The 19,410-nt window shown below is 40.7% G+C and overlaps 1 protein-coding gene across 6 annotated transcripts in view; it reads left to right on the plus strand.

Annotated features, from left to right (window-relative positions):
• Positions 1-19,410, plus strand: part of LOC144592745 (zinc finger protein 236) — a 118,020-nt gene that overhangs the window by 31,960 nt on the left and 66,650 nt on the right. For all 6 annotated transcript variants that reach the window (XR_013547175.1, XM_078397686.1, XM_078397688.1 and 3 more), the window contains exons 2-9: positions 536-693; positions 4,527-4,691; positions 6,714-6,892; positions 9,190-9,317; positions 11,086-11,258; positions 12,309-12,458; positions 16,558-16,734; positions 18,572-18,794. Coding sequence is in view for 5 of the 6 variants with exons in the window: in XM_078397686.1 (XP_078253812.1) it covers positions 536-693; positions 4,527-4,691; positions 6,714-6,892; positions 9,190-9,317; positions 11,086-11,258; positions 12,309-12,458; positions 16,558-16,734; positions 18,572-18,794 (1,353 nt within the window). In the remaining variant the exon portion in view is untranslated. The remainder of the gene's footprint in view (positions 1-535; positions 694-4,526; positions 4,692-6,713; positions 6,893-9,189; positions 9,318-11,085; positions 11,259-12,308; positions 12,459-16,557; positions 16,735-18,571; positions 18,795-19,410) is intronic.

Raw genomic sequence — 19,410 nt, forward strand, 5'->3', positions numbered from 1 at the left:
GACCAAAACTCAGCAAAATATTCAGTGTGGCCTTGTCAATATACTGTACAATATTACTGTACTGGAGGAGTAGTTGAAAGATACCTGGGCAGGTACATGAATAGGAAAGGTTTAGATGGATATGAGCCAAATGCAGGCTATTGGGATTAGCTTTGATGGGACATCTTGGTCGGCATGGACAAGTTGGGCTGAAGGGCCTATTTCTGTGCTGTGTGACTATGACTCGATATAATATGTTTGTAAATCCAGCTGGTCAATAAATTAATAAGGGTGGTGAGAGAAAACAAAGGAATATGTAATTGATGTGAAATGCAGATCAGAGCTGTTGCTGAGAATTGAAGCCAAAAGGGGAAAATTGGTGACTCCAAAGAGTTGCAGATGCTCGAATCTGGAGCAAGACAAACTGCTGAAAGAACTGAGAAATGTTCGAAATGCCTTTGAGAAAGTAAAACTAGGTTAATGTTATGAATAATGCTGAATGAGCACCAATGCTTGAGCTTTGTCTTGCTAATCTTTTTTTCCTTTCCTTTTATAGATAACTTACTGGAACTGAGTGCAGACAATGCAAATGGGTTTCTCGAGTCCCAAGACACTCAGTACCGAGATACTCATAAATGTGATGTCTGTTTCCAAACGTTTTCCAAGTACAATCAATTACAGCGCCACTTACGGGAACATGAGGAAAATGACAAGGTAAGCTCACTTCTTTCTGAACCTTCACAAGTTTGAACAATTGAGGGCCTCCTAATTAAAATATAGTTGAGTGCTAATTAAAATAATATTAAAGTAATCACATCAATATCTAATACAGGTAGTTCTGTGATAATGCATTTCCATGACACAAATTGGATATAATGCAAATGATGAATTTAGAACACAATTTGCTTTATAACACCATTTTGATCGGGTGCTATAAAACCGCTTGAAAGTTGTTTTGGAAATTGACGAGCAGAAAAAAAAGCTGTTTTTTAAAAAAAATCAGTCCAGGAGAAATGACACTGTCTGTTAAGGACACATTTACTAGTTTCACCGTAGATGGCCATTGAAATTGACAAACAATTGCTTCTATTGACACTTGCACAACCAGATTCCATTAATCAATGGATATTTTTAAGACAAAGATAGATAGATTCTTGATTAGTACGGGTATCAGAAATTATGGGGAGAAGGCAGGAAAATGGAGTTAGGAGGGAGAGATAGACCTGTCATGATTGAATGGTGGAGTTAACTTGATGGGCCGAATGGCCTAATTCTGCTCCTATCACTTATGACCTGAAACAGCCAAAAATAAAGTTTTAGCTCTTAAAAATACCTTTTAGTTTTGAAAATCCTGTAGGGAAAATAACTTTGCTATTGCGAGTCTGAAACTCTGGGCCTAACCCTTTACCCCCATTGACACACTTGTTTTTATAATGTGATTTTCTATAATGTGAGGTTTCTTAAGAACATAACTATTGCATTATAGCAGAACTACTTGTATTTAAAGTGCAAAGTTACTTTTCACACATTTCCTTCTCTGTGATTTACCTATGGAGGCAGTATGCTTTGCATCAAACAGGCTAAGAATGTTCTCGGGACAGATTTTTCAGTGAGGTATGCTGGTCTAGATTGCCACAGCAGCATGCTCTTGTAAACTAGCGATGGAAGAACATTGACTAGAATCATCTCCCCTGACTCTCAATTGAAATGAGTGTTTCTGTAGACCGGCCATATTTTGGGATGACCTTGGTGTTAATGCCTCTTGTAGTAAAATCAGACTAATGCAGTGGTAGATGGCTGATGATCCATGGCCAGGACGTAACCTGCATCCATTTACTAAGTTCGGAATCGAATGGCTGAGAAATCCAAGTACATTGCACTATGCTTTTTCATATTGTCACCCAGTTGAAAATTCACTTTACTCAGAGACCAAGGTGCTCAGACAGATGGAGTTACGTCCCCCTACAAAATTTGATGAGGGCAAACAATGTATTGTCTCTGCCGTTCCAGACCTGAAGCAAGCATATAGAGATCAGGGGTCTAGCATCTGCTCCCACAATACCATCTGTTCCTCACCTCGCCTTCCAGTATTATGGTATTATGTTTCAGTACACCATCTTCAATGTGGGAGTAGTGGTTGGCAAATCGCCACAGTTTGCTGCACCTGCGCACTCACCAATCAGATTGTAACATTGTCTTTTTTGTAAATAAGTTAAAATTATTTCTATGACTTGGTTAAATTTGAATTTGAATTTAAATTACAAATTTCCCAAATGCAGTAGCAAAATATGTTTTTTGTAGGTTCGGACATCATGAATAGGGTGCGTGGATTTGGGATGCAGATCGACCAGATCTAATGGTCTTTAAAATTTGATACCATGTTAAATTCTTATCCTCTTCCATTATAGATGAGGCTCTCACTAGGGTCTTCGCGATATCCCACATCTCTGCTCTTGCCCCCCCTCCTCCCCATTCGCAACAAGGATAGAGTCCCCCTTGTCCTCACCTTCCACCCCATTAGCCGTCGCATACAGCATATGATCCTCCAACATTTTTGCCACCTCCAACGGCATCTCACTACTGGCCACATCTTCCCATCTCCACCCCTTTCTGCTTCCCGCAGAGACCGTTCCCTCCGCAACTCCCTGGTCAACTCATCCCTTCCCACCCAAACCACCCCCTCCCCAGGTACTTTCCACAGCAACCGCAGGAGATGCAACAACTGTTCCTTTACCTCCCCCCTCGACTCCATCCAAGGACCGCGACAGTCTTTTCAGGTGAGGCAGAGGTTCACTTGCACCTCTTCCAACCTCATCTACTGTATCCGCTGTTCCTGATGTCAACTTCTGTACATCGGCGAGACCAAGTGTAGGCTCGGTGATCGTTTCGCTGAACACCTCCGCTCAGTCCGCGTTAACGAACTTAATCTTGTGGTTGCTCAGCACTTTAACTCCCCCTCCCATTCCCAATCTGACCTTTCTGTCCTGGGACTCCTCCATTGTCAGAGTGAGGCCCAGTGCAAATTGGAGGAACAGCACCTCGTATTTCGCTTGGGTAACTTGCACCTCAGTGATATGAACATTGACTTCTCTAACTTCAAATAGCCCTGGCTTTCCCTCTCCCTCCATCCCCTTCCCAGTTCTCCAACCAGTCTTACTGTCTCCGACTACATTCTATCTTTGTCCTGCCCACTTCCCTGACATCAGTCTGAAGAAGGGTCTTGACCCAAAATGTCACCCATTCCTTCTCTCCAGAGATGCTGCCTGTCCCGCTGAGTTTCTCCAGCATTTTGTGTCTATCTTCAATTTAAACCAGCATCTGCAGATCTTTCCTACACACGTTAAATTCTTCTTTGGCTCCAGCCTTACAAACCTATGTGATTTTCATACACTCCCATTGCCAGATGGAGTTCCCTCTCTGCTTTTAAATATTCTATTTTACCAGGCTTTTGGCCTTTTGAGCCAATATAGTCTACCTTGTTTATTTGCAGAACCAATTTGCTCAGATAAAATATGCAATTATGCAGGAAGTGCAATAAATCAATCGTCGCTGAAGTGTTAAGGAATAGTTGGGGTGGGGTGTGGGAAGGTAGAGATGGGGAGGTAGAGATGGGGAGGTAGAAATTTGGCCACACGACAATAACAAATCTAGTTCAAACCATTTATAAATTTATGTATTAATAAACTTTTATTGTATAAAATACTTTTTATGAAGAATTAATTGAAACGTCATTGCATGGGAATTGAGCTTTTATTCACAATCTGCCACTTTTGTTTTTACTTTATGAAATATGATTAACTGATTTGTGAACTAATATATTGTCTGTAATCAGCCATCATATGTATGCGTTTCACATGACTTGTTATCTATCAGCTTTGTTGTTACAATGATTATAATTAACATGACTGTGTTATTTTTGTTTTATGTTTGTTCACACTTAATCATGTCTGTCATTGTTTTATCAACAAAGACTAACAATAACAAGAACATATTCACGGATTTTTTTTAAATTTGTGACCATTTTAAGCAAATATCTGGGAATAATTTAAAATGACTGTATAGTTAAGTGACTTTCAACATTATAAAAATAGTGAAATGGCTTTAATTTTTGGAATTTGATGCTTTTAAATTATATATGCAATTAGAGTTTTGTGAATAAGTGGGATAGAAAGTATCTTTTGTGACTTAATGTCGAGTTTATTTTTATTGCTGTTTCTGCAAAGTATTATGCCATGGTCCACCATATTGAAGGTGTTGGTACCAGAACAGGTTTGAAGGGTTGTATGGCACATTTGCAGTTCTATTTCCCTATAACAATTATTACACACAGTGAAAGAAAGTCTTCCAACAGCTGTCGATAAGCAAAATTTTCAAAAAAATAAACCCCAGGTGAAATATGTTTAAAAACTGAATGTTTGCAATGTTTGACGTTATATTGTTGGTAGCTGATAAGTGACGCATGGCTCTGTTTAAGCTAAAGGTAGAGTTGTTAAATGCATTTTCCTAATACTTAAATTAAAACTTTTTCGCTTTGTCTGTTTCAACAGCCTTACCGATGTGATCAATGCCCAACAACCTTTAACGTGGAATTTAATCTTATATTGCACAAAGCCACTCACAATGCAAATGAGCCATCTTGTCCTGTTTGTGGCAAGAAGTTTTCCCGCGTGGCCAGCCTTAAAGCTCACATTATGCTGCATGAGAAAGAGGAGGTGAGTTTTCACTGCTTATAATCTAATTCACTTTTGCACCAAATCCCATCTAAAGTACTTCCTGTTATATATTAAGTTTAAAAAAAAATGGTAGCCTAAGTTAAAATTGCTTTATGACAACACTTTACACCAATAGTGCCAATCACAGAAAAAGTATGAACTTAAATTTACCTAATGCATAATTGAAATCTGCCAGTTGGCAAATGTTTAATCTTTCAAAGAAAACGAAATCACTATCTTTTGCAGAGTTGCAAATCTTTTAAGTTGTGGTGGATCTTCAGTTGCTGGCGGTAAATTTGATAATTTTAACTTGGCAGTGTTAGAAGTGCTTTGCTATAAAATCAGAAAAGGAGCTTTAGTCAGGAAGCTCTGATAATTGAAAAGTGTTTGCTCATCTCAAGATACACCAAAAAAATCTAGTATTTTAAGATTATTTTGCATCTGTAATCTTTGTGTATAAAATTCATTGACCAAGATCATGCAGAAGGTTATCTTGCATTGGTCTCCCACTGGGAACTTGCACCCCATCCACAGGAGCAAAGACTTGTGCTGTGAAACCATTCCATCATACAGTTGGAGCCTGGTTTGGATAGCTGTCAAACCAACAACTTAAACTCCACTCAGTGTCCTAGATATTCAAAACTATTATAAGACATCTAAGTGTAATTTATTAAAAAGCTATTCAAAATTATTCTAAATTTAATCTAAGTGTATGTGTAAATAAAAGTTGCTTTTGAGAAATTCAAAAAATATGAAAAGGAAAAAATGCTCACTGTAGTTACTTGTAACCACCCCCATTCATTGAAATGAATAGGGTCAGGGTTGTGCAAGATGTTCCCGGATTCTAAGTGTTGAGTAATCTTGGGGATTTTGCGCTCCTTTGCTGATCTCCATGATTAATCCAATGCTGGAAGAAAGTCACAGAAATGCTGACAAAAGCAGTCGGGTTTGGAATTTGTACATAATATGTGGAAATCCAAAATGTATTTGCATTTACACAGGTAAATGCCAATTATTATGTGAAATGCTCGTATTTCTTTTCCAAATTTGGACTTTTGATTTAGAATTTATTATTTCAAATAGATGGTAATAAACTGAGCTTATGTATTTTAGATACCTGTCATCAAATATCTATTTCAATTTTCATTTTACTGTTAAAGGTTAGGTTAGGCCTCTCATAGGGTTTGCTTTCAATATTGAATTATTTACAGTGATAGAAATGGTGGCTGAGTGATTTTGATGATAGAACTAAATTGGTCCTGCCTTATCAGTGTACTTAGAAGGGTGAAGGGGTCTTTGGGTGGAAATGGGGGAGCGGATGAATAACTATATCGAGTCAAGTCAATTCAAGTTTATGGTGATGTGCACAAATACAGTGAGATAAAAGTATAATGAAAAATCTTGCTTGCAACAGCATTGTAGGCTCATAGACTCAGTCAAACACACAAAGACAAATTATACATAATTGCACATAACATTTCTAAAAGAAAGAAAACAATGTGAAAAAGCAAGACATAAGTGTAAAATATAATGAAAGAAAAGTACTGTTGAGTTCCTTTGTGAAGGTAGGATTGGTTCAAGAAGTTGATAGTTGTAGAAAAGCAGCTTTTCCTGAACCTGGTGGTGTGGGATCTCTGGCATCTGTACCTCCTGCCTGATGGGAGCAGTGAGAATAGAGCGTGACCCAGAAGGTGGAATCTTTGATGTTAGATGCTGCATTCTTGAAGAGCGCCTCGTAGATGCTTTCAATGGAGGGGAAGGCTATGCCTGGAATGGACTGGGCTAAGTCCACTAATCTCTGCAGCCTCTTGTATGTTAGAATTGCCATACCAGACCAAGATGCAACCTGGCAGGATACATTCTACAGTACTTATTAAATTAAAATCACTTGCTCATATTTTTAGTATCATAAATTTTACCGATTAGCCTGTGAAAAGAATTGAATATTGACTCTCAATCTTTACAAACTATTGTAAACTTCAATTGGACTGACTTTTTTTACATTATTTTTTTCTTCTGTAGAACCTGATATGTACAGAATGTGGTGATGAATTTACGTTACAGAGCCAACTTACTAGACATCTGGAGGAACACCGGCAGGAACTAAATGGAAGCCAAGTACATGTTTGCAAGATCTGCACAAAAGAATTTGAAAGGCCTTCCCAGCTACGTGATCACATGAAATCTCACTATAGAGTTAGGTGTGTGATTTGAGGCATAAGTGTAACAGTATCTTTATGATGTAAATACCAAACAATCTTGCACATCGTGTAATCGTTTATGAAATAAATGTGGTCCACAGCATTTAGATCGTGGGCCTAATTTAGGTCATGGCATTATGCACTTCCATCTGCTTCATAACCTCTGATGTGGGACTAAGATGGAAGATCCTGTTGGTTGTCTTATCATCCTACAATGTGCATATTAAAACTCTAACATTTACACTTATTCTTGTATGAAATTTGACTATACTATATAGGTGATATAGACGTACAGCACATTTGAAAATTACCCAAATCTTCCATTCATTTGATTACAGTCCCCCCCTCCTCTGTGCCCCATCTATTTCTAATATCCCCCTCTCCTTCCACCTAATTCCTTCCTTTAGCTACACAATTTAAAACTCTTCAATCCTTTTGTCTCGCAGCTCCTGTCTTTTCATCTCTGTCCTTTGACCAACCAACTGCCTATCAAAAAACTCTCCTCACCTGTGACAGTCTATTACTTGCCTTATTACTTTGTCTTGCACCTCCTTTCTAGCTTTCTTTCTCCCCCACCTACAATCAGTCTGAATAAGGGTCCCGACCCAAAACGTATCCATGTCACCTATGCATGTTCTCCAGGGATGTGCCTGACCTGCTGAGCTATTGCAAAATCAACAATCAATAAGTTTAAAGCTATAAATATTATTTTACCTACAGCAGCTGTATAGTAAGAAATTAAGTATTCCACTGGTAGTAATCATACACCTTGTTGAAATATCAGCTGGTCAGGCAGTATCTATGAAGAGAGAACATAGATCTGAATGTTTGATTCTGTTTCTTCACTAAAGCTGACTATTTTCAGCATTTTCTGTTGTTCCTTCAGATTTCTAGCATTTGCATTATTTTCCTTTTATTTTATACCATTTCAGAACTGTTTTGAGAATGGAGATTAGGGAAAAGGCTCTTAACCCATTTTCTGTTTATGTTGTAGTACTTTTCTTAGATCCCCTACATATTATCAAATGGTATATTCAGTGTACCTAGTCTGTAGGTTCAGGTTTCCACTTGTAGGGGGATCTGACCTATTTGAGAGAACCCTTTTGAGGTGTTCGGAGCTGCGATGGTCTTGTAGTGTTTGGGAATTTCCTGGTGGTAGGAAGGAGTTATGTGGATGAGGGACGTTCTCCTTTTCAATGCTACAGTGTCGGCAGAAGCTTCATTTGCTGAACATATCCAGGGAGGAGTCAAGAGGAAATTTGCAGTGTGTTTCTATTTCAAGAAGTTGAATCGGTTTCCAAAGTATATGCGCTTAATTGCCTTTTGGATTGGGATGTTTATTAGTGTTCTGCTGGGATAAGATGTTTGTTTCCCAGTTAGCTCAGTGATGGTCCTTTACATAGCTGGTGATTGTTAAATCTTCTGCCAACCTAATTGTGAATTGAACATAATTGAACATAATTGTGAATGTGAATTCAATCCTGCTGGATTGAACATAACCTGCAAATTCTCAGCACCAAGACTTTGGCATGGGTTTGGTTGGTCTAGGGTGCAGGTTGTGGGTTTGGAATGATGGGTGCTGCATTCTGTGTACCTAGTCTAAACATTCAGGTTTTATTTCCAGAATTGAACTACTAAAGAAGAGTTTGACATATAAAGAGAGCCTGAGCAGGCTAAGCGTATGCTTATTGACATTTTCAATAAATTTCCCCGGTGTGGGACGAATAAAGGAATATATTATTTATAGGATGAACTGGTGATATTGAAATTTATGAAGCTCGTAAGGGGGTTGACGGCAGGGCCGCTGACAGATTGTTTCATTCCGAGTCCTCGTACCATTTTGGTAAATTTACATTGAACATTCTGGTCAATATATTCTCCCAAAGATATTCTAGCCAGAACTTTCATTGCTCCAGTTTTTGTTGCTAAGGATTTTGAAAGAAGTAGCATTGCTCCACTCCTGGTAGTCCAGTCATCCGGATAGAAAAGCCTGTATTCTGTCATGAATGTTTTCTACACCATTGCATGGCATTACAATGGATCAATATACTTGGACCTCAAAGGTACTGTGAACCTCTTGCTTTTCAGCATTTAGATGATAATATTAAATCTCAAGTGGCTGACTTCACATTTCAGTACCTTGAAATGCATTTTACAGTTGCCATCTATGTTGGTCTCTTTTTGTAATTTAAACAGTCCATTGACTCTGGATATTGTTTCACACTAATATTTTACAATAAGATGTTGCAAGAACCTCAATGTAATATTCATAAGTTTTTGCATCCCTTAATCCCCAGGTCATCCTTGTGTACCAAGCAGTACAAACGGCATGTAGACAGGTCAGGGTTCTCCCATCGTTGTGAACATTGTGGGAAGACATTCCAGAAGCCTAGCCAGTTAATTCGACACATCAGAATACATACAGGTGACGTATGCTGTAAAGCTAATATGGGATTTTTTATCAAATATCTTTAACGAAATTAATTTAGAAGATGTTTCACTTTGCATTTGTACAGGTGATTGACATAAAATCACAAATGTACAGCCTTGAAACAGGACCTTTTCATCCATTCCACCTTTGATGCCTATCTGGAGTAATCCCATTTGCCCCCAGGCCTTTTATTATCCAAGTATCTTCCCCAATGCGTTTTAAACATTACCAAGTATCTGCCCCCACTTTCACCACTGACAGCTTGTTTCAGATATGCACCATCCCATGTGGGAAAATTTACCTCTCAGATCTTTGAATTTCTGTTCTCTCACTTTAAACTTGTGCCCTCTAGTTCTGGACTCCCTTGCCCAGGGGAAAAGCTGCCAAATATCTATCCTGAACATACCCCTCATAACTTTAAAAACCCCTTCCCTCAAAGGCCATCCAGTTTAGCGCAGAAACAGGCACTTTGGCCCACCAAGTCTGTACCGACCTGCGATAACCCCGTAGACTAGCACCATCCTACACACTGGGGATCTTTTACAATTTTTACCGAAGCCAATTAACCTACAAACCTGTATGTCATTGGAATATGGGAGGAAACTGAAACACGGGGAGAACGTACAAACCCCGTAAGACGGCACCCGTTGTCAGGATCTCACCAGCGTCGCTGGCGCTATAAGGCAACAACTCTGTGGCTGCGCCACAGTGCCGCTCTATAGGCTCCAATGTTTCAGTGAGATTAAACGCAGAAAAAGTCACAAAGTGCTGGAGTAACTCAGTGGGTCATGCAACATCACCGGAGAGCATGGATGGGTGGCATTTTGGGTTGGGACTCTTCTTTCCAGAATAAACCCAGCCTATTCAATCTCTTTTTATAGTTACAGCTGCCCAGGAAACACCCTGGTGAATCTACTCTGTATTTTCTCTATTACTACCACATCCTTACTCTAGCATGGCAACCAAAATTTATACACAGAATTCTTATGACATCCAAAGAACACTTAAATAGGTGCGGCAAATGGGACTAACTCATTTGGTTGGCATGGATGAGTTGGCCTAGTTTTGTGCTGTATGACTCTGACTATGGAAAATAATGAATGTTATTTTTAAATTTTTAAATTATTTTGGAGCAATTATTAATCTTTAATCACCTGACCTGCGCATTGCTACATTATTCAAAAGAAGTGTGTCTTGCAATTCAATTACATAAAATGTTTTCCCAATTTTACATGATTAGAAACTGATTTTCCTGAGTGAAAGAAAAACCTGAGCATGATTTGGCCACACTTTCCAGACTCCAGCTGACTCTTCATGATGTAATTCCACAATCTGGTCATTGAGATACAAACATATACGTGAATAATCTGCTGTATTGGCAGTAAGTGGATATAATCGGAAACATTGGTGGCAGAGCACAGCTTGATCTGCAAAATTATTTGTGGAGTTTGAGGAGAAGTTATACATGTTAATTTGCATTGTGAAGACTAAGGAATTTATTTCAAAACCTGAAGGTTATGTTGGAATTAGCACTGTGCTGCCACCTATCATGTATTCATTGTATTGCTATACTTTTTGCTCAGAAATACTTTAAATTCTTTAAGGAAGATATTTCACATGTTCCTGAGCCTGTTTTATTTGGGATCTGTTGCAATAAAATTGAGCTAATCATTAAATATGCCATATGCTGCCTAGTCATTGTCTGCAGATTGGTGTTGTTTTATTTAGTTTATGCTTAACAAACTTTTATTTGGTATTATAGGTGAAAGGCCATTTAAATGTGGTGATTGTGGAAAGGCTTTCAACCAGAAAGGAGCACTGCAGATACATATGATCAAGCATACTGGTGAAAAACCACATTTTTGTGTATTCTGTCCAGCTTCATTTTCGCAGAGAGGCAATCTACGAGCACACATACAAAGGGTTCACACTGAGGTAATGGTATACTCTTCATGCTTAGTACCTTGATCTCTTTTTTTTACTCAGCTTTGAAATATTTAAAATTTAGCTGAACTGTGGAATGCTGTGCCTTATGAACGTCTAAACATCCCCATCTTTGCTATTAAACCTATACAGCAACGTAAGCTTTCTGGAACCCTTTGCTCAGCTATTTTGTCTGTTAGTTATTTCTTTATTTTGCCAGCTAATCGCACTTTAACCTTCCATTATTTCCCACGAAGCCGAGTAACAATAAATTTCAAAACAAGTATTTTCTTAGCTCTGGAATAAAATCCAACTGTTGTTCATTAAAATCAGATTAGGATGACAGCTAAATCTGCTAAAATCTTTCAGAGATTTCCCCTTCGCTTGTACCTGCAACAGTTTCTATCTATTTGTATTAGAATTCACCCAGCATTCATTGAAACCCGCAACAGGCATCCCGTGATAGTAAACTAACTATAGAAACTGCACATTTGCTTTTGCTTTTGTGATACTTGAATGGGCAAGGCTTAGAAGGAGATGGTCCTAATGAGGTACTGCCCGGCCAAATGTCTTCCTGGTGTTGATCAGCTTGACAGTGAATGAAGTTGCACCAGAAACAGTAGCTCGAGCTGACATTAGGGTTGAAGGGCCAGGTGTAAATTGTATCCCCACCCCCCAATGAAGTTCACTAACATATAGAAGTGCTTCTAGTCCAGTGTGCTGCAAAGGAAGGTACTTGCACATACATTGATGACAGCTGGCTGTTACAAAATCCGCTGGCCAGACATCAGCATGATCTGGCCCATTTTTTAGATAGCAATACCCAGTAAGTGTTCTTGCAGGAGTTTTAGTAGAACGCTGTCTGTAATTAGCAGGATATTCACGTGCAGCATCTTTCCTCTTGTTGTTTTTCTCGTAACGAAGATTATAATGAGAAGAAATGCAGAAGGTTGTTCGAGTTTCATATCTTTTATTCCGTCGTCATTGGGAGTTAATTACTGTACTTGTTTAGTTGAAATGTCCGAACTTGCTGAAATTGCTTTCTTTTTTATTTGTGCACAGGTGAAGGATGGGGATCAGCCAGCTTATCAGTGTGAGGAATGTAGCTGTGTGTTTCGAAAACTAGGCAGCCTTAATGCACATATCAGCAGGATGCACTCCGATGGATCAGAATCTTTGCGAGTAACAAGTGACACTGCGCACAATGTACCGGTAATTGGATTTGTTTTATTTCTGATTCATTAATTACCTTTTTAGTGAAGAAAAATAGTATGGCATGATGGCGCAATGATAGAGTTGCTGCCTGACAGTGCCAGTGGTCCGGGTTTGATCCTGACGAAGGGTGCTGTCTGTTCTCCCTGTGGCCTCATGGGTTTTCTCTGGAAGCTCCAGTTTCTCCCCACACTCCAAACACTGGTTTAAAGGTTAATTGGCTTCAGTAACAATTGTAAATTGTGTGTAGGATAGTGCTAGTGTACATGGAACGTTGGTTGGCATAGACTGAGGGCCGAATGGCCTGTTTCCGCACTACATCTCTAAACTAAACTAAACAAAACTAGATATATTTTTCAAGTTAGGCCAGAATTCCATATTCCATTTATAAAAGTATTTCCACTGCCATGGTTATTCTGTACCACATAACTGTCCAAAATATTACAGCAGATCAATGTGACTTCTCATCTCTTGTGAACGTTTCACTATTGGGCACCATCCTCTTCTCTGCAATAGTTATCCATCTCTTCTCTGTCTATCCTCTTGTATGACCACCAGCCCTTCCAACTCCCTCACTTTGCCACAAACTCTAATTTGAGATGGCGATTCAACTTCAGTATAATTTATTTTGTGCTTTTGCCCAAAACATTAACTGCAGTGGAAATCAAAACTGCTTCCAAGACAGAAAACTACACTATTCCATCATTGCAAAACCCCAGGGGCAGCAGTTAAAGATGTCTCACAGTTCCCAGGACCTTGCTTCAATCCGGGTCCTGGATACAGAGTTGTTACATTCTCATCGTACCTGCTCTGTAGCTTCTCCAGTTGCTCTGTTTTCTACTTGCACCATAAAAATAAATGATGGTGTAGATTAATGATAGAAAGAATCAACAGGGAATTGATTGGCATAAGTGAGGGAGAAGGTGCAGTAAAATTGGGGAATAAGAAGAGAGGAAATGGGGCAGGTGGAATTGCTCCCTGGAGCTAAATGGCCTGCTTCTCTTTTATTGAGTGTAAGATAAGATTTTCACTTACTTTCTGACCCCGAGGGACATCTGTCCAAGTAGTTGTATGTAATCTTGTGTGATTTAACTTCTTACATTAAATAGCATCTGAAATACCTACATTATCTGCCACATTTCCATTATCTAGAATTGTGTCTTTGTCTCTGACATGAATTCCATTATGTAGAATAATTGCCCAATCATTCTATGTTCACCTACACAAATGTGTAGACAGTAATATAGATTGACCTACATTATAAATTATTCTCTTTTTGGGTAGTCAGAATTCCCTATAATTTGACAAATGGTCTTCAGTATTATTGAAAGGAGATTATGTCAGTACATTTAGTTCTGGTATTTGTGCATGCATGCAAACTGCAGGCACCTGCAATTTATCACCGTGGACAAAACTGTTATATATAACTTAAATGTATTGAGATTGAGGGTAATAATATTTATAATGTGTCCTCATTTTTCACATTGCAGGTATAAAAAAAATAGGTATGTGACACACAATAAATCTTCCTGGTCATTGATATATAGCGACAAAGTCAAATTCCATCATAAGGTGCTCTGCGATCAAAGTTCTACTCTCTCAATCATTGCAAAGTGTTGCCTTTAAGCACTGCTTTTCCTCTTTCACAGCATTTGTGCAAGGAATGACTACAACAGTCGCTGGCATTGCTCTCCAAACTCGGACTACAGTAATGGCTCCTTTCAGGACATAGAGTTAGCCTAGGACGTAGAGCAGTACAGTACAGCACAGGAGCAGGCCCTTTGGCCCACAATGTCTGTGCAGACCAGGATGCCAATTTAAACTGCGCAACTACCTGCACGTAATCCATATCCATAAATTCTGTGTCTGTTTTGTATGTCTGTCTAAATGTTGCCTAAACACTGCTATCCACTTCTACCACTTCCCCAGACATGGGGGAGATGGTACAGGCACCTCTGTAAAGAAAAACACTTGCCTTGTAAATCTCCTTTAAACTTTCTCCCTCTCATTTTAAACTTTTACTCTCTAGTATTTGACATTTCACCTTGGGGCGGTGGGGGGGGGACAAAAGGCTCTTTACTATCTACCATGTCTCTGCCTCTCATTTTGTTTACTTCTATCATGGTGCCCCTCGTCCTCCATGCTCCAAAGAAAATAGTCCAGGTTTGTCCAATTTCTTCCTATCGCTGATATTTTTCTATCCAGACATCCAAGGGAACCTCTTCTGAACCCTCTCCAAAATCTCCTCATCCTTCCTATAATGTGGTAACCAGAACTACACCCAATATTCCAAAGGACACAAACTGCTAGAGTAACTCAGCGTGTCAAGCAATATCTCTGGAGAACATGAATAGGTGACGTTCGGGTCTCACCTATCCATGTTCTCCCGAGATGCTGCCTGACCCGCTGAGGTACTCCAGCACTTTGTGTCATTTTATGTATTAACCAGCATCGGCAGTTCTTTGATTCTATATTTCCCTAATGTTTCAAGTGTGGCCGACCCAATGTTTTATACAGCTGCAACATGACTTTCTGACTTTTATACTCCAAACCCCCCCACCACTGAAGGCAAGTATACCGTATGCCTGGGTCTTTCAGCTTGCTAGAATATTCCTGCATTTATGCAGGGAATCTTGTATTCCCATTTGGCTTGTGATGTCTGTGCCAACTTTTTACTAGTGCAACTCACTTATTCCACCCACAGACTCCTGCAATTATTTTTTTTCCCCTCCTCATATTTATCTAATTTCCTCATGAAAGACAAGATTGAGCCTGCCTTCATCATGTCTACAGGCATTGCATTTTCAAATTCAAAACACATACTACACTAAAATAGTTTGTCCTCGCAGCACAATTCATTCTCTTTCAATTAATTTATACTTTAAAGAAGTGCTGGAGTAACTCGGTGGGTCAGGCAGCATTGCTGGAGAACATGGATAGATGTCATTTTGGATGGGGACCCTTTCTGGTTTAATTAGACCACAGCTGGAATATTTTGTGCACCTCTGGTCTCTTTTCCTATAGGAAAGATGTGATTGCACTGGGGAGGGGACAGATGTCTGGAATGAAGAATTTCTGTTTTTCTGGAGAAACTAAATATGTGGGTTTGTTTTCCTGGGACCAGAGGAGACTGAAGGAAAGACCTGATTGAGATATACATATACAATACAATGAGAGACATGGTGTAGGTAGTGTGAAAGGGGCCTATATCCAGAGGACATACATTTATGGCAACACATAGGATATTTTTGAGGTGATGAGAAGAAGAACATGAGGTGGCATGGGCAGATATTGTCCCAACATTCAGGAAATATTTAGGTTAGCATTTGAAATGAAAGCTACAGGATGAGTGCTGAAAGTGACATTAGTATACTTCAGACGATTTATGAATATCCCATACATCCCACAAATATTTTTAAATTTCAACAAGACCGGTCTTGAAAGAAAAACTGCATGTATTCTTCAATATTAGTACCTTTTAAGCCAGGCTTCCTGCGAAGACCACTTAAGAGAGTTGCTTTGGATATTTCTTCCGTTGATATTTGCAGCATTAAATAATATAAGGTGTAAATATTTAAAGGCCAATGAAACCAGCCTGTTAATGCGGCCATCCTGATTCTGTACCATTGTAACTTGGCAGGAGAAGACGATAAATAAAAATTCATGGTGGTCCTCATCAACACCAGATCTCCCTTCAGCCTTTCATTTTTTTTTAAAGAAAATGTTTCTTCTAATTTTGGCTGCAAGATAGTTTTCATTACAAACTTTGTGCTCAAGAGCCTCTGAGATATCTTAAAAAATAAGTTGGCTGTTAAGTCAAAATGTTGGCTCAGTCTGTAGTTATCATAAGTTGCTGCCTTTAAAGGAAACAATCCCAATCTCTCAAATCCATCCTTGTAAATGTCATCCCTCATACCAGTAATCATGATCTTAACTTTTTTCTCTTATGCCATCACATCCTCCCTATTGAGGAATTGAATTGAACATCGTATTCCATCTGAGGCTGGACCACTGTTTTATTAAAGCAATGAATGAGAGTAACCATGTATGAATTGCAGATTGGGTTTAATTTACTTATTCTTTAAAATTACAATGGCAGGCGATTGGATCATCACCTGTAACATCGGTCGGAGGTCATCAAGGAGCACAAGCAGTGACTGATGTTATTCAGCAGCTTCTGGAGCTGTCCGAGCAAGTGACTGGAGAGGGGTCTCAGTCTCAGCAGCCAGTGCAACAGATCACCATAGAGGGCAGTATTAATCAGGACATCTTGCAAGTGAGTTCTCCATCTCCACTTCACCAACTGTAGAAATAGTTTTGCAATGCCAAACTAGCTTACAATTCTTTGAACTGACAGGCAAGTAACAATTAAAAAAGCACCATCTCTATTTTCTTTTCTAAAATATCCTGGAGATACAAGTGAACTGGTGACACGAGCATGTTGGTCTCCTGGATTATATTGTATTGAAAATAACAGAAAAATTATCTAGTTTTATTTTTTTTAAGTATCAAATCTCTCATGGCTGAATGTAGACCATATCTACTTAATATTCCCCTTTTTGCTATAACTTTTGGTCCCCTTGAAATTCTTAATAAGCTGCAATTTAAAAAAAAATGTTTTGATTGCATTGCTGTTAAAGTTATCCTTATCGCATATTTTGAACCAGATCAACCAGCCTTTTCTCTTTAATGTAATTGTATGAGATAGATTTAATCTTTACTTGCTTTTTTAAATAAGACTAGACTGAGGTGGACCCATTGGGTCCAAATCTCTCCTGCGGGCCTCTCGTGGGGCAACCCTCCCCCAACTGACGATCCTGCGGGCCCGGCAACCCTCTCCAACTGACGAAGACCGTTGCCAGGTGGCGAGTGTCCCCCGGGGCCGTGGGCGGGCGAGGGGGGGACAGGGAAGGGGAGAGGGAGCCACTCATCTCGGCCCCGTGTCGCCAGCGCTGCAGCCAGAGCGAGCCGTGGACCCAAAGCCTCTCCTGCAGAACGGCGGCGACGGCCATCTTGTTGGACCCTCTGCCACCGCGCTTCACCATGGGAGGAAGGTCAGGCGTGGGGCACGCCGGGACAGGCGCCGATCCTTGGGGTGGGGGGGAGGAGTGCATCTATTAAAGTTAGCGGCAGCTCGTAGGTCATCCGCCCCCTCCCCTCATTGGCCCCAAACCTCTCCTGCATTGGTCCAGCACCCTCTCCTCCCCCCCACTCCCCCTCCCCCACTCACCCAATCCATCCCCCCTCAACCCCTCCTCCTCCCCACCCCCCCCCCACTCACCCACTCGATCCCGCCTTATCCCCCCCCTCCTCCCCTCCCCCTCACTCGCGTTCTCGATCCCCCTTCAACCCCCCTCTCCCCTCACCCCCCAAACCTCTCCTGCATTGGTCAAGCACCCTCCCCACCCCCACTTCCCCGCCTCCTTCCTCACCCACTCCATCTCAACTCCACATCCCCCACTCCCCCCCCCCCCCCCACTCAACCACTCCATCCCTCCTCACGTGGCCGGAAGCGAGCAGCGGCTAGCTACGGGTCGCTGCCATTTGCACCATTGCAAAGTTGAAATATCGTAGGTCTCCTGGCGGGGGCTGGGAAGAGCAGGTGAGTGGGTGGTGGGGGGGGATCAGGGATAAGGGGGGGTTGAAGGCGGTTGAAGGGGGATGGAGGAAGGCGGTTGAAGGGGGATGGAGTGGGTGAGTTAGCGGCAGCTCGTTGACCCACAGCCCCCCTCCCCCCCTCCATTGGCCGTCACTCTGGCGGGTCCCGCCCCCGGCAGTCATCGTGGTCCCCCCGTCCCTCATTGGCCGTCACTCCAGCGGGTCCATTTGTGACATCATACGCTGAACATGGCCAGCTTCAGTTTAATAAGGTAATTTTTAAACTTTAAAATCTCTAACTTTAAAAATATAAGACCAATTTGAATGAAATCTGGATTAAGGTGTCCCCAGGCCAAAGGTGAGTAAGATGGTCCTAAAATTGTCACGCTATTGTGTGACAGGGGCACAAAAATAAGGCACCATCACAGGCATGATCAAACAAATAAATAAACAAACAAACAGAGGTTTAGTAATATATAGATTTTATTAAAAGAAAATTTTAAATTCAATTACAGCAAGCCTTAGAAAACAGTGGGCTAACTACCATTCCCATTCAAGCTCATCAGTCGGAGTCTGGCCAGCCGAGGGCTTTGTTATCCCGAAGTCAGTCGCAGGATGCACAGGGTACACCCCTTCAACAGACCCAGCCTTCTGCTCCACAGCCACACCAACAGCGTTTGGAAAAGTTGTCTGGCAAGGAGAATGTGGATGTGGTGAAAAAAATGATGTTGTATCCCGGTAAGAATAAGATGGGGGGGGGGGGGGGGACTATCTCTTTAGCCCTTTGGTACGTAAGAGATGCCTAATTATGTTCATGGAATTTTTCTGGAGTAAGTATGACTATTGACAGTGACATAAGTTGATAACCATTGAGAAAGCACCAAATAAAGCATAAAGTCACTTTGTGTTTTGACTTGGAATGTCCTGTCTAAAATGGTGGAGGAAGATTAAGTAATAATTTTCGAAGGATGTGTAGGAAGTAATTGCAGATGCTGGCTTCAGCGGAAGACAGACACAACGCTGGAGTAACTGAGCAGAACTGGCAGCATCTCTGGAGAGAAGGAATGAGTGACATTTCGGGTCGAGACCCTTCTTCAGACTCGATGGGTGACGTTTCGGATCAAGACCCTTCTTCAGACTGAAGAAGGGTCTCGACCCGAAACGTCACCCATTCCTTCTCTCCAGAGTTGCTGCCTGTCCTGCTCAGTTACTCCAGCTTTTTGTGTCCATTTTCAAAAGGTGATTGGGTAAAGGCTTGAAGTGCAAAATAATTGTAGAGCAATTGGGGAAAAGTAGGGTTTGCCTGCAAACTGGCACAAACACAAATGGACTGAAGGACAATCTCCTGTGGTGT

Source organism: Rhinoraja longicauda, chromosome 4 (assembly GCF_053455715.1).
Source record: "Rhinoraja longicauda isolate Sanriku21f chromosome 4, sRhiLon1.1, whole genome shotgun sequence".
NCBI classification, from domain to species: domain Eukaryota; kingdom Metazoa; phylum Chordata; class Chondrichthyes; order Rajiformes; family Arhynchobatidae; genus Rhinoraja; species Rhinoraja longicauda.